Source organism: Embiotoca jacksoni, unplaced genomic scaffold, assembly GCF_022577435.1.
Source record: "Embiotoca jacksoni isolate LCO1_2020_lvr unplaced genomic scaffold, fEmbJac1.0.p SCAF_70, whole genome shotgun sequence".
NCBI classification, from domain to species: Eukaryota; Metazoa; Chordata; class Actinopteri; family Embiotocidae; genus Embiotoca; species Embiotoca jacksoni.
This window is the reverse complement of record NW_027185426.1, coordinates 1,200,554-1,215,553: the sequence shown is the minus strand read 5'-3', so window position 1 is coordinate 1,215,553 and position 15,000 is coordinate 1,200,554. Positions and strand designations below refer to the sequence as shown.

The 15,000-nt window shown below is 43.5% G+C and overlaps 2 protein-coding genes across 5 annotated transcripts in view; one reads left to right on the top strand and one right to left on the bottom strand.

Annotated features, from left to right (window-relative positions):
- The window catches only part of sncga (synuclein, gamma a), a 5,148-nt gene extending 203 nt beyond the window's left edge, over positions 1-4,945 (bottom strand). Inside the window, exons 1-6 of one of the 4 annotated variants that reach the window (XM_069177241.1) lie at positions 4,640-4,945; positions 2,797-2,838; positions 2,571-2,698; positions 1,976-2,002; positions 930-982; positions 1-225 (exon numbers count right to left, since the gene is read on the bottom strand). The exon at positions 1-225 is cut by the window's left edge and continues 203 nt beyond it. In XM_069177241.1, the coding sequence (XP_069033342.1) occupies positions 219-225; positions 930-982; positions 1,976-2,002; positions 2,571-2,698; positions 2,797-2,838; positions 4,640-4,760 (378 nt within the window). In that variant the 5' untranslated portion in view covers positions 4,761-4,945 and the 3' untranslated portion in view covers positions 1-218. Of the gene's footprint in view, positions 226-925; positions 983-1,975; positions 2,003-2,570; positions 2,699-2,796; positions 2,839-4,639 lie in introns of all 4 variants that reach the window. The other 3 variants (XM_069177242.1, XM_069177243.1, XM_069177244.1) reach the window with 3 other exon arrangements.
- Positions 4,946-9,803: 4,858 nt separating this feature from the next.
- mmrn2a (multimerin 2a) overlaps positions 9,804-15,000 on the top strand; it is a 16,018-nt gene continuing 10,821 nt past the window's right edge. The window contains exons 1-3 of the mRNA XM_069177183.1: positions 9,804-10,004; positions 12,557-12,660; positions 12,954-13,034. Of these exons, the coding sequence (XP_069033284.1) occupies positions 9,811-10,004; positions 12,557-12,660; positions 12,954-13,034 (379 nt within the window). The 5' untranslated portion in view covers positions 9,804-9,810. The remainder of the gene's footprint in view (positions 10,005-12,556; positions 12,661-12,953; positions 13,035-15,000) is intronic.

Genomic DNA, 15,000 nt, shown 5'->3' with positions numbered 1-15,000 from the left:
AAAAGGTTTCAGGTATCTGTCTGGGGGCGGAGTCAGCCAGGTGCTCAGCGTCAACAGCTGACGTCGGCGTGACGAGAGGAGGCAGTGTATCCATGACGACAGGCGGGAAGAGGAGGCGGATTCCTATTGGTTAATCAGAGCAGATGATAGAGGGTCACAGGTCAGAGGGTTGAGCAGGGTTGATGTAAAGTTTCTTCTCCTGAGACGCGACGGGACGTTCAGAGTCTGAGAGAAAGAAATGAAACGGTGACAAACAGGAAATGTCTTCATACAACTACGATGTAGTCGATGTACGTCAGCCAACTTCCCAGCATGCTTTGCTCCCATCCTAAAACCTTAGAACCTAAACACCTCCACCCTGGATGAACCCAAAGACCTCCACCCTGGATGAACCTAAACATCTCCACCCTAGATGAACCTAAAGACCTCCACCCTACACCTCCACCCTGGATGAACCTAAACATCTCCACCCTGGATGAACCTAAAGACTTCCACCCTAGACCTCCACCCTGGATGAACCTAAAGACCTCCACCCCACACCTCCACCCTGGATGAACCTGAACACCTCCACCCTGGATGAACCCAAAGACCTCCACCCTACACCTCCACCCTGGATGAACCTAAAGACCTCCACCCTACACCTCCACCCTGGATGAACCCAAAGACCTCCACCCTGGATGAACCTAAACACCTCCACCCTGGATGAACCCAAAGACCTCCACCCTGGATGAACCCAAACACCTCCACCCTGGATGAACCCAAAGACCTCCACCCTGGATGAACCTAAACACCTCCACCCTGGATGAACCCAAAGAACTCCACCCTGGATGAACCTAAACACCTCCACCCTGGATGAACCCAAAGACCTCCACCCTGGATGAACCCTGAAACAAACTGCAGTGTGATGGTGTTTTGTTCTTCTGACCTACTGAGCGGCCGGTTGGCTCGGTTCTCCTGCTGCTTCGGTCTTCGGGCGGTCGACCTGCAGAGAAACGGAAACCTCGTCACCTTCCTGCAGCTTCGTTCAGAAGCAACAACAACTGACCAGAGGACCACCTGCAGCTCTCTGCTGCTGCAGGAAGGGGGCGCTGAGCTTCATCTTGGTCAGAGCAGAGCAGGAAGTTCTCTGCTGTCATGTGACCACACCCCATCCCATAATAATACAGTAGTTTGATTGAAAAAGTTTCTCATGATCATAATATGCAGATTGAAACGCTGTCCTGTTTACAAAAGGACTAAAATCTCTGTTCTGATTGAACTCTTAGGATCTTTTACATCGTCAACATCGTTTGTTTTGGGAGAAATGGAACTTTATTTCTGGTCATCTTTAAAACAGCCGGCAGAAACTGCAGGAGAGCTTCATGTGTTCGGAAAGATGATGAAGAAGCTGAAGAAGATGAAGAAGATGAAGATGATGAAGAAGATGAAGAAGAAGAAGAAGAAGAAGAAGACGAAGATCAACCGTGTTAGTCGGGGGATGTTTTTAAAGGTTGAAACTTTACAGGAAACGTTTGATCCTTTAACAGGAAACACGTCTTCATTTATCTCGTTAAAACAGCATTAAACTGTTACTGTGATCGTTTTCAGGGGAAATCGATTAAAATAGTAAATTAAAGAAACATAAGAAAATATATTTTGAACTGAAAAAGACATTTAGTTTCTTCCTTTCTTCAGAGGAAGCAGTGATTGTTGTTGAAATATAGACAGAAATAAACATCAGAGCGTCTTCAAACGTCCTCCTGCAGTTTGTTAGTTTTGTTAATCTGTGAGTGGTAACCATGGTTACGTGTTAATATCAGCAGTTTCATTTCGTTTAGGATTCATGCTCAAAGAAGTTGATTAGAAATTTCACTTTATTCAAAACGCTGCAAAATGTTTCCTGAAGTCTGAAACCTGGTGAGTCCACATATTTCAGATCAGTGGTGATCATGCCATGCCCCCCCCCCCCCCAGATCCCCCCCAACCAATCAGGCACCTCTTCAGCCACTGTTCCCGCCTCCGCCTGTCCCCATCCAATCACCAGTGAGACAAAAAAGTGAGTTATCAACACAAGACAGGTTATAATAATAATAATTACTGTCGGAAATAATTATGAGACATTTTTTTAATCTATAATTCACGTACAGTATTTTATATATAAAAATAAGGATGTTAAATATGTACCTTATATCTACTTGCAAAATATTTGATCATTGTTTGACAGCTTAACATTTTTTATTAGAAATGTTTTCATATTTTCAAAATTTTGTTTTATTTGCAGGGCAGAAAATGATTAATTTTAGCCAATTTAACAGAAAATGTAGTAAAACTACTGTTAATAAATAAATAAAAATAAATAGTTTTTAAAAAGACTTTACTGTATTATTAATAACAAATTCCCTTTAAAACTGTGTATATAAAAAAAGTTAAAATTACAACTTCTTACTTTAAATAGTATTTAAAAAAAAGTTTTTTTGAAAATGATTAAACTTCAAAGAAACTTTGATATAGAATATATTTAAGAGGAATTAATAATTAGGACATACATATTTTTTAAATGAATGACTTGACATGGACGTTTCTTCGCTCACCGTGGTGACGAATCCGCTCGCCAGCGCAGCATTCTCCACCCCATCCACCGTTGCCTGGGCGACCTCGTTGGCCCCGGCAACCGCAGTGTCGGCAACGATGTTGGTCTGTTCGTTCGTCTTCTGGGCAACTGGACGATGAGAAGCGGGAAACGTGTGGTGATTATTATTTACATTTCAAATTTAAATCATTGTGGGCTAGTCGGATATGTGCGTTTGTTTTGTTCACCCTGATTGACGCCCGTCACCACCCCCTCCATCGTCTGCTTTCCTGGAAAATAGGACAAACACAACATCAGAAACCTGGTAAAGTGCGTTTAAAACCTCATTCCTGTCATGAGACCAATTTCCCACAAACCCCAGCACTTAGCTAGCAGCGGTTGGTTTTGATGGTGAGAGGAGAGGGGGCGGAGCCTCGCTGGTTGGAAATGAACACTAGTGATAAAGTCAGTTTTGTTTTGTAGGATTACTTTATGATGTAAAAGTGTCATCTTCTGTTCACGATGTTTTTTTTATGAAAAAAAAGTCCCACTTTAATGGAGATTTCTTGAATTTGCGACAATTATTGCGATTGAAGACGGATCCCTGCGATGGTTCACCTGCAGCTTCAACAGTTTTTACTCTAATTATATTCAGTCTGTTTTCATTTCAGTTTCTTCTTTTTTAATCAGTTAGCTTTAATTGTAAAAACATTCTCAATATTTGTGTTAAAAGCGTTTCTTTTGTTTAAACGTTCAGATAAAAAAACAGTTCAGGACTCGTTCAGCTGCAGCTTCAACCAGCAGACAGCTGTTAGCATCTGTTAGCATCTGTTCACAGCGACTCTGATCTATTTTCATCTGCAGACACAAACCTCATCAGAACTTAACTGGTAATGTTAGAAGAGAAGCTGAAGAACATACGATGAATGTTTAATGAGCTTTTATCTCTTCGTGTTTCTTAAAATCAGAACAATCATCGGTTTTAAACTCCAGCAGCAGTGAAGAAGAAACTGTAAAAACGAGCTGCTGGAGAACAAATACTGGAAATCCTGTTGTTTTCTAACGTGAAGCTGGAGAAGATCGAGTGCAGAACCGAAGAACAGAAGAGGAACCCCGAGGAACCATGAGGAACCCACTCAATGGAAACGATCATGTTGGATGTACAAACCAGAAACTACCCTCCATCACCCCTCCATCACCCCTCCATCACCCCTCCATCGTGTCAAATAGACATCAGATTTATTTCAGTGTCATGATGAGTTGCACTTTTCCCTCCAGCTCTTCTTCACTAGGATTCAGCTTCTTGTCCTTCCTTTCATCCCTCCATCACCCCTCCATCACCCCTCCATCACTCCTCCATTTTTATTTTTTATTTATTTCACTTTATTAATCCCCGAGGGGAAATTTCTTCGCTACAGCAGGGGGGCTCTCAGGGGGGGCTCTCAGGGGGGAGATGCTGCAGCAGGCTGCCACTAGGGCGGCGCCAGGTAACCTGACCTGAGGTGCATGTTTTTGGATGATGGGAGGAAGCCGGAGAACCCGGAGAGAACCCACGCAAGCACAGGGAGAACATGCAAACTCCACACAGAAAGGCCCAGGACCGGATTCGAACCCGGAACCTTTTTGCTGTGAGGCGACAATGCTAACCACTGCACCACCATGCCGCCCCATCATCCCTCCATCACCCCTCCATCATCCCTCCATTGTGTCAAATAGACATCAGATTTATTTCAGTGTCATGATGAGTTGCACTTTTCCCTCCAGCTCTTCTTCACTAGGATTCAGCTTCTTGTCCTTCCTTTCATCCCTCCATCACCCCTCCATCACTCCTCCATCACCCCTCCATCACTCCTCCATCACCCCTCCATCACCCCTCCATCACACCTCCGTCATCCCTCCATCACCCCTCCATCATCTCTCCATCACCCCTCCATCACTCCTCCATCATCCCTCCATCATCCCTCCATCACCCCTCCATCATCCCTCCATCACCCCTCCATCACCCCTCCATCATCCCTCCATCACCCCTCCATCACCCCTCCATCATCCCCCCCTCCCTCCCTCCCCCGACATAGATTCCCTCCCCCTCACCGACATAGATGACCCCCTCCTTGGTCTTGGTAGCAGCCTCCTCCACGCCGGCTTTCGTCTTCTCGGCGGCGGCCACCACTCCGTCCTTCGCCATGGAGAAACCTTTCTTCAGAGCGTCCATGATGCTTCGTCCACCTTCTTCTTTAATTCTTCTTTTATTCTTCTTCTTCTTCTTCTTCTTTCTTTTTCTTCTTTAATTCTTCTTTTCTTCTTCTTTTTCTTCTTCTTCTTTAATTCTTCTTCTCGTGCTCCGTCTGCTTCGTCGTCTCTTCTCTTCTCGTCTGCTGGAGATCTGTCTCACTGCTAATGGGCGAGGGAGGAAGAGGGGGGGAGGGGGCACGTGAGGCAATGCTGTTACCAGAAAGGGAGGGAGAGGAGGAACAGAGGAGGAGAGGAGAGGAGAGGAGAGGAGAGGAGAGGAGAGGAGAGGAGAGGAGAGGAAGAGGAAGAGAGGAAGGGTTACCAGCGAGTGCCACTAGAGGTCGGCTCCAAAAAGCCTCCGGCTCCATAGACTCCCATTCAACTTCTCTCATCAAATCCAAAGTGAATAAAATGTGTCCATCAGTTCTCTCGGTGTTGTTAGCTAAAGTCACTCCTTCTTATTAGTTTTCTGGAGGTCCATCTGAAAATAATCCCTCATTCATTAGAAAAGAAGATTCAAGAAGACCTGTTTTTGGGGGCGTGTCTGTTTGATTGACAGGCCTGTGGTGCAGTCAGGTTACAGCTATCGGTGGGCGGGACGTAGTATCGCCAGGTTTTTTTTTTTTTTTTTTTTTTTCTTCACTTTATTAATCCCCGAGGGGAAATGTCTTCACTACAGCAGGGGGGCTCTCAGGGGGGGCTCTCAGGGGGGAGCTGCTGCAGCAGGCTGCCACTAGCGCGGCGCCAGGTAACCTGACCTGAGGTGCATGTTTTTGGATGATGGGAGGAAGCCGGAGAACCCGGAGAGAACCCACGCAAGCACAGGGAGAACATGCAAACTCCGCACAGAAAGGCCCAGGACCGGATTCAAACCCGGAACCTTTTTGCTGTGAGGCGACAATGCTAACCACTGCACCACCGTGCCGACTGATCAGATCGATCAGATCCACCGCTGGCTCCTCCCCCAGCTCGTCCAAATATGGTCACTTCCTGCTCCAAACCGCTCCGAACTATCAAAGATGGTGACGGACAGAATCTGAACTGGAGGATTCATAACGTTCACAAACCAACGATGACATCACTGATGGTTGATGACATCACTGATGGATGATGACATCACTAGTTATACGACAAGCTCAGTTATCCTGACCGGTGAAGATCAAGCAGCTGGTAAGCTGATGATGTCACGTGTTCCATTCATCATGTGATCAACATGGATGCAGTAACACTGTTCGGCCACCATATAAAAGTGGCGCTCTGCAGGTCTGTGGAGGATATCAAAGAGGAAGAGTGGAGTCATCCTCCTCTGTCCTCTCAGGAACATCAGTGTGACTCAGCAAAACACACACTAACACACACACTAACACACCCCTCCTCTGATTGGCAGATACACGGCGCCGGACTATTTTTAGACCCATTTTATTTCATTTTTTTCCAGAGGGATGGACAGCGGATCAGCAGCAGCATTATGGGCAGCTGTTGGTTACCGTGGCGATGGGAGCTGTCCTCCCAGGAGCAGAGATCAATACACAGAAATATGATACATCATTGATCGCTCTGCAGCAGAAACACACGTCTATTGATCATCTGTCATTGATCCTTAATCAGGAATTATTATGTCCGGGTACTTTACACACTGAAACACAACCAACACACAATCACACACTGAAACACAACAAACACACAATCACAAACAAACAATCCAGGGAAGGAAAGACAACAAGGGACAGGTGAACCAAGATCAGGGCGGGGCCAACGATCAAACAGAGGGCAGGAAGTGAAACACACCACAGGGGAGTAACTTCAAAATAAAACAGTTTATTAAAAAAGTTGATTACCAACGGTCGAAAAACATCTGCAGTTACAGTTTCTGACCACAGGTGTCGCCAAACAGGAGGACAGACAGACAGATAGGAGGACAGACAGACAGACAGACAGATAGGAGGACAGACAGACAGGAAGACAGACAGACAGAAGGACAGACAGGAGGACATGAGAGCAGCTGTCCTGTTTCATTATTTAGTTCTTGTTTCAGTGTGATTGTAGAGAGATGACGGACAGTTGGATGATTCCAGGATGCGACAGCTGCTTGTTGTGTAAAACTGTGTGAGAGTTAAAGGTTTGAGAAATGAATGTGCTGAGTGAGTCGAGTTCTGGGAGGTCGAACGAGTCGCTCCGAACACGTTGGTGAGGAATCTGACGGCGACCTGCTAATTGATAGCTGTATTGTTTTAATGAGAGTGTGTGTGTGTGTGTGTGTGTGTGTGTGTGTGTGTGCGTGTGTTGGGGGTCAGTTAGTGTCCCACATACATTCATGTCTGTGTTAATTATGTTTTCGTAACTTCAGTGACATCAATGTTTCTGCAAAGCCAGCAACAACCGAACTGTGACACAAATCACAAATCATTATTTTGACATCAGATGGAGCCTTTGTACTCTATTTTCTATGTTCTGTATTCTATTTTCTGTATTCTATGTTCTATATTCAATGTTTTATATTCTATATTATATCACAGACTGTTCTGTAACAAAAAGGAGCTTTTAAACACTTTCTATAAATTTGAGTTCAACACATCAGGATTATTTTCACAGGAAGTCACCTCAGATTATTATCAGAGGAAGTCACTTCAGATTATTATCACAGGAAGTCACCTCAGATTATTATCAGAGGAAGTCACTTCAGATTATTATCACAGGAAGTCACCTCATTATTATCAGAGGAAGTCACTTCAGATTATTTTCACAGGAAGTCACTTTAGATTATTATCAGAGGAAGTCACTTCAGATTATTATCACAGGAAGTCACCTCAGATTATTATCAGAGGAAGTCACTTCAGATTATTATCACAGGAAGTCACCTCATTATTATCAGAGGAAGTCACTTCAGATTATTTTCACAGGAAGTCACCTCAGATTATTATCAGAGGAAGTCACTTCAGATTATTATCACAGGAAGTCACCTCATTATTATCAGAGGAAGTCACTTCAGATTATTTTCACAGGAAGTCACTTTAGATTATTATCAGAGGAAGTCACTTCAGATTATTATCACAGGAAATCACCTCAGATTATTATCGCAGGAAGTCACCTCATATTATTATCGCAGGAAATCACCTCAGATTATTATTGCAGGAAGTCACTTTATATTATCACAGGAAGTCACCTCAGATTCCTGTTTATCAGGAAGTTGTTACCAAAAAATAGCAGACGTTTTTCCTTTAGTTGCAATTTTGGCTATTTCCTGCAATTCTACTGCAAAAACTCACGAAAAACTTCATAAATTACATCATATTAATAATTTAAATCTTCATGTCCTATTGTTTCGTTTAATCTAAATGAATGCATCATATTCTATAAGATCATCATCTGTTTGTATTCCTGTTCTGTAAAACAACAATAAGAGAATCCAAGAAGGATTTAAAGTAGTTTATGTAGATTACAAAGTCAGAGAAACATCTGATCATTCAGTTTATCAAACAAAATCACCAAATTTGGAGATACGTGGTTTTAACTGGACAGAAAGGGATGGAAAACTGTAACTGAAGCTGTCAGTCAAATAGTGGCGAGAAGAATTCAATAATCACCGCTGAGATTCGGTCGAATAGAAGAATGAAAACAGCAAAAACAAAGGAAAGTACAAACATCTAGAATTTTGTACTTAACTTGAGTAAATGTTCCCTCGTCGCTGCCTGCAGGCACCTCTCAGTACAACCACACCATGATGCAGCATGAAGCTGCTGCCCCCTGCTGGTCACATCCTCAACACACAAACTCTTCATTATTAACTTTTATTGAGTCTGATGGAGTCTTTCATCATCATCCACCCGTTTACTACTTCTTCCTCTTTTTCACAACAATAATAGTAAATAATTCATATTTGGATGTTGTGAAAATGTAAATAAAACCAGAATGGGGCGATTTAAAAATCATGTAAACCCATATTTCATACAAGACAACATTTCAAATGTTGAAACTGAGAAATTTGATTGTTTTATGAAAAATATCTGCTCATTTTGAATTTGATGGCAGCAACACGTTGAAAGAAAAGTTGTGACAGAATCGACTAGAAAGTTAAAAACTAAAACCTGGTGGAGAATCTAAAAAACAGCCCATTCTGGAGTGGAAATCACTGCATGGGCTCAGGAACACTTGTGAAAACCATCGTCTGTGAACACAGTTCATCGCTGCGTCCACAAATGATGTTAAAACTCTCCAAAGAAGAAACCAGATAGAAACATGATCCAGAAACACCGCCGCCTTCTCTGGACCGAGATCATTGAAGAACCAACGAGGAGCTTCTTTCACAGATTCTACAAATTATAACTTTCCGTCCACTCGGCTGGAAATTCATGTTATCAAGTCTTTATTTTCTCAACATGTTCTGTTTCAGTTCCCGTCTTCCTCCAAATGTCACACATCACATCCCCCGTCCTCCTCCACCTCCTCATCCTCCTCCTCACAGCTCTAAAACAATCCTCGGAAATGCCCTCCTCTCCCCCTCTGCGCCCCCGCCTCCCCAACCGCCCCCTCTGTGCCATCGGAAACCTCTCCTGGCTCTGTCAGCCATTGGCCTCCCTTCTTCCTCCTCCTCCTCCACCTCCTCCTCCTCCTGTTTCTGCTGCTTCACTTTAATTCTAACAAATCTGCTGCGAATTTCTCCAAAAAATACGTACAAACAAACAATATTTAATGATAAATAATTCACTAATTTACTAACAATATTTACTAAATATAACTATAAAGACAAAACTGCTCCAGAGAGATGAAGAATTGTGAAAATACGTCCGTTTTTAAATCAAGATCATGTCTGAAGAGATTAAATCTACAGATTTAATGATTGTAAACTGACAAGGATTATAAATTTAATCTGTTCAGAGAAGAGAAGATGTGACTGAATTCAGTCTACCAACAGAGGAAGCAGGAGGCGGGGCCTCACCTCCTCCCTCCCCCTTCCCCTCCCCTCACCCCTCCTCTAGCTGTTTAAAAGCAGCTGTGACGGGAGGGGGGGGGGCCTCCAGTCAACAGCAGACATGACGGCAGTGGGAGAACTGGTGCTGGTTCTGGGTTTACTGGTGAGCGCTCACTGTGAGGTGAGAGCACGAGACCCAAAGGTGGAGGAGGAGGAGGAGGGGGGAGGAGGAGGGGCGGGGGGGCTCCCCCTTCACCCCGGGGCGACCGAGACTCCCCCACTAAGAGAGATGGGGAACTCTCCAGACCGGACCGGGTGAGTCCACACAGGAAATACTCTCAAAACTCTCAAAACCCTCAAAACTCAAAAACTCTTGCTTTCATCAGTTCCATTCAGACGAAGACGTTAAACTTATTATTTTCGTTATGAATTAATCATTTATTTAATTTTTAAACTAAAATACTAAACATGTCAAACTGCTCCTTTTGTGAACATCTGTTTCTCTTGTTTTAAAAAATTTCCCCTCGGGGATTAATAAAGTATATACCTACCATACCTACCTACCTACCTAATAAATGAAATGTTTTCGTCGTGTGATAATACTGCGATAATACTGCGATAATACTTCCATAATACTGCCATAATACTGTGAAAATACTGCCATAATACTGCCATAATACTTCCATAATACTGCCATTATACTGCCATAATACTGTCATAATACTGCCATAATACTGCGATAATACTTCCATAATACTTCCATAATACTGCCATAATACTTCAATAATACTGCCATAATACTGCCATTATACTGCGATAATACTGCCATAATACTTCCATAATACTGCCATAATACTGTGAATATACTGCCATAATACTGCCATAATACTGCCATTATACTGCCATAATACTGCCATAATACTGCCATAATACTTCCATAATACTGCCATAATACTTCCATAATACTGCCATTATACTGCCATAATACTGCCATAATACTGCCATTATACTGCCATTATACTGCCATAATACTGCGATAATACTTCCATAATACTTCCATAATACTGCCATAATACTGTGAATATACTTCCATAATACTTCCATAATACTGCCATAATACTGTGAATATACTGCCATAATACTGCCATAATACTGTGAATATACTGCCATAATACTGCCACAATACTGCCATAATACTGCGATAATACTTCTATAATACTGCCACAATACTGCCATAATACTGTGAATATACTGCCATAATACTGCCATTATACTGCGATAATACTACCATAATACTTCCATAATACTGCCATAATACTGTGAATGTACTGCCATAATACTGCCATAATACTGCCATTATACTGCCATTATACTGCGATAATACTGCCATAATATTGCAATGATACTGCCATTATATTGCTATAATACTGCTATAATACTGCCATAATACTGCGATAATACTTCCATAATACTGCCACAATACTGCCGTAATACTGCCATAATACTGTGAATATACTGCCATAATACGTCCACGGTGGTGGACGGTGGTAGACGTGGTAGACGGTGGTGGACGGTGGTAGACGGTGGTGGACAGTGGTGGACGGTGGTAGACGGTGGTGGACAGTGGTGGACGGTGGTAGACGGTGGTGGACGGTGGTGGACGGTGGTAGATGTGGTAGACGGTGGTGGACGGTGGTAGACGTGGTAGACGGTGGTGGACGGTGGTGGACGGTGGTAGACGTGGTAGACGGTGGTGGACGGTGGTAGACGGTGGTGGACGGTGGTGGACGGTGGTAGACGGTGGTGGACGGTGGTGGACAGTTCAGGAAATGTTTTTATTAGGCGAGACGAAGGGATGAAGCAAATGTGTGATGTGGCGCCCAGAGTTCAGTCTGACAGGACAAATGAAGCGAAAGATGAAACATTCATCCTCTGATGTTGTTCCAGCTCTGATTGACCTTCAGCTCATCGACCACACAGTTCACGTAGAAATAACACATGGAGAATTACATTCAAGGTTTTTTTTTATCGCTGCTGTAAACAAGCTTTACTAAAAAATTAGCCCAAAGGTCAAAGGTCAGGAGGTTTTTATGAGAAGTAGTTTGTGTAAAGACGAACTTTCCAGAGTGATTGTGAAACGTTAAAGTGGAGATGAAGAGTCTGAGCTGCTGCTGCCAACAGACAGGAAGTACTGACACAAACACACACTAAACAACACACGGGAGGGGGGGGCAGTGTGTGTGTGTGTGTGTGTGTGTGTGTGTGTGTGTGTGTGTGTGTGTGTGTGTGTGTGTGTGTGTGTGTGTTTTGGGGGGGACCGGAGGGTGGACAGAATAAACAGCCAATATGTGCAGATATCAACACGCTAACAGAAACACAGTCAGAGGCTGCAGGACGTCATCAGGATGGTTATTATAATAACATCGGCTCTCAGCATGAAGATGGTCGGTGGTGACCTTTGACCCCAAACAGACAGAAAAGAACAAAATGAAGCTGTACCCGTTATCTGCATCCTGACTCTGTGTGTGTGTGTGTGTGCGTGTGTGTGTGCGTGTGTGTGTGTGTGTGTGTGTGTGTGTTTATGCGTGTGTGTGTGTGTGTGTGTGTGTGTGTGTGTGTGTGTGTGTGTGTGTGTGTGTGTGTGTGTGTGTGTGTGTTTACAGAACTGCCACTCCAGGATTTTATCTTTTTGGGGGTAAAATGTGTGTTTGGAATCAGCTGATTGTTCCCAGTTTAAAGTGTCAAGTGTTAGAGTGTTTGTTTACTTGTTTGTTTGTTTGTTTGTTTGTTTGTTTGTTTGCTTGTTTGTTTGTTTGTTTGTTTGTTTGTTTGTTTGTTTGTTTGTTTGTTTGTTTGTTTGTTTGCAGGTTCAAGCTGTCCAAGCGTACGCGCTACAGAAGTCAGAAGATCTCCACCAATCTGCTGTGGTGCTGCTGTCCGGGACATGGAGAACACAACTGTAAGGACACAGGTGGGTCAGTGAAGGCATCATCATCATCATCATCAAAATTCAACAGTCAGTCGTTTACTGAAACTGTTCTCAGTTGATGATGTCCTGGTAGAAATAATAAAACCGTATATTCAGTAGCCCCGCCCCCTTCAGGAAGTTAATCCGGTCCTGTCAGAGAGGTGGTTTCCTGTTTTAGTGTAACTTCCTGCTCCTCCTTCACCTGTTTGTAACTTGAATTCACTTTAAAATGATTTTTATTTCATGTCTTCATGCTGCTTTTCTGTCTCTTTAACGTGAAACTCTTCGACTCAAAGTCTCCGACGCTCTGCTGGACTTTGGAGGCTCGACTCTGATTGGACGATCTGAACCGGAGAGGGCGGACGTTAGAGCTGCAGGTACAATCACATGATCTCACCATAATTTGTATTTATCCGTGAAGTCCCGTCTCTTCAGAATAAACCTCCTTCAGAGAAACAGTTCAGGAGCTGCCTGAGAAGCTCTGATTTTCAGAATAAAAGTCAGACTCCGTTATACATTTGAACAGTTAATGACGTCATGTTGCATCACAGCAGCATCTCTTTATTTCTTGTTTTTTTATATTAAAATTCAATCAGTAAAGTAAATCCGACTCTTCAGTTTCACCTTCAGTTTCAGTTTGAACCGTCACAGCGCTCTGACTCGCTGCTGCTCCAACAAAGTCAGGAAGTCGTAGCGACGCGTCGATAAACCTCCAGCTCAGGTCAGGAGGAGGTCCAACTGCCCCCCTCCACCCCCACACCCCCCCAGGGGAACAGGGAGTGGGCGAGCCGCTCCCAGAGGACCCGTCATCAAGGTCACCACCAACATCCTCGTGTTGAAAACACAGTGAGTCATCAGACTCATGGTCAGAGGTCAGAGGTCACAGCGGCCCGACAGTGGATGAAACTGATGTTGGACTGGAGGGTTCGTTTGTTTTAACTGCAGGACAGCTCAGGTGGGTGGGGCTTGATGATGAGAAAGACTGATTTAGATTCTGACAGGTAGGTGGACCTGCTGTTCAGGTGTTGAGTCTCGATGAGGACCTGATGAGACTGAAGGGTCAACAAAACATGTCAACAAAAATATGATATAAAACATTTATCCACCTTTTTTATAACAAAAAATAAGACGTAAAATAAAAAACAAGTCATATTTGAAACCGAGAACGATGGACAGTGTCTTATACAGGTGGAAACTGACCAAGTGACTCTAAATGACCACAAAGGGATGCAAAATATGTACAAACAGATGCAAAATGACCAAAACAAAAAGTTTAATTGATTGCAAAGGGGCTCTGAAAAGATGCAGAACAAAGAAAGACATGCAGTGACAGCAGGATGAACCTGGGCTCTGTTAATGTCAGTTTTTAGGGGCCCGTCCGAGATCTGAACCCTCCATGTTTTTTGTTTTCGGTGCAGAGTGACGACTCTTCAAACTGTTTTCTTTAGGTTTTCTGAGCAGCACTTTAACTTCATGCTGTTTTCTTCCAGCAGAAAAACAAACCTGTGAACTGGGCTTCAATGCAGCTCGGCAGGAAACATTCCATGTCCATGAAATATTTATAACCTGCGTGGCTCTGAGGACTCTGACAATCCAAACAGTGGATGTTTCTGGAAAAAGCTGCCGACTAAAATAGACCTTTGGCCTTTAGAGGCTCGGTTTAACAAAGAAAGACAAACAGGCCATTCCACCACACCTCCGCTTGCTACGGTCTGCTCCGACCACACCTCCGATTCAAACGGCTTCCTGAGAGCCCAAAGTTGATGTAATTAAATTGTCAGCAGGGTAAAACCGGGCCGGACACAATAACAGGAACACCTTCATATAACAGGAGTCGTCATCGTAGAAAACTTTACGACTTTCAGACGACTGTACACGTGTTTCTTTCCTGAACATTTATACAGTTCACTGATGCAACATCAGGTCCTTAAATCCACTTTAAAATGTCATTAAAACACTGCAGACACGACAGTCAGAGCAGCAGCCAACAATTATTTATTTACATAAATTGATTGATTATTTTGTCCTCGAAATGTCCAGAAAATGCTCCATCACAGTTTCATCACTAAAAGCTTTGGACTGAGTCATTTTTATGACTGAAAAACAAACGAAACCATCAAAATGTCTCAGCAGGACCTTCTCCTCTTCGTCTTTCCTCTGCAGTGTTGTAGAAGCAGAGTGGGGTATTTCTGCCCTCCGCTCCGCCTGCAGGTCGCCTGCAGGTCGCTGACTCGGACCTCCTGGTTCCTGCTGTCACTGTGACTCAAACTGTGACAATGAGCTCAGAGTGAAACAAAAACTGAGGAAGCTCAGCTGAGAAATCCCCAAATACATCAGCGTGTT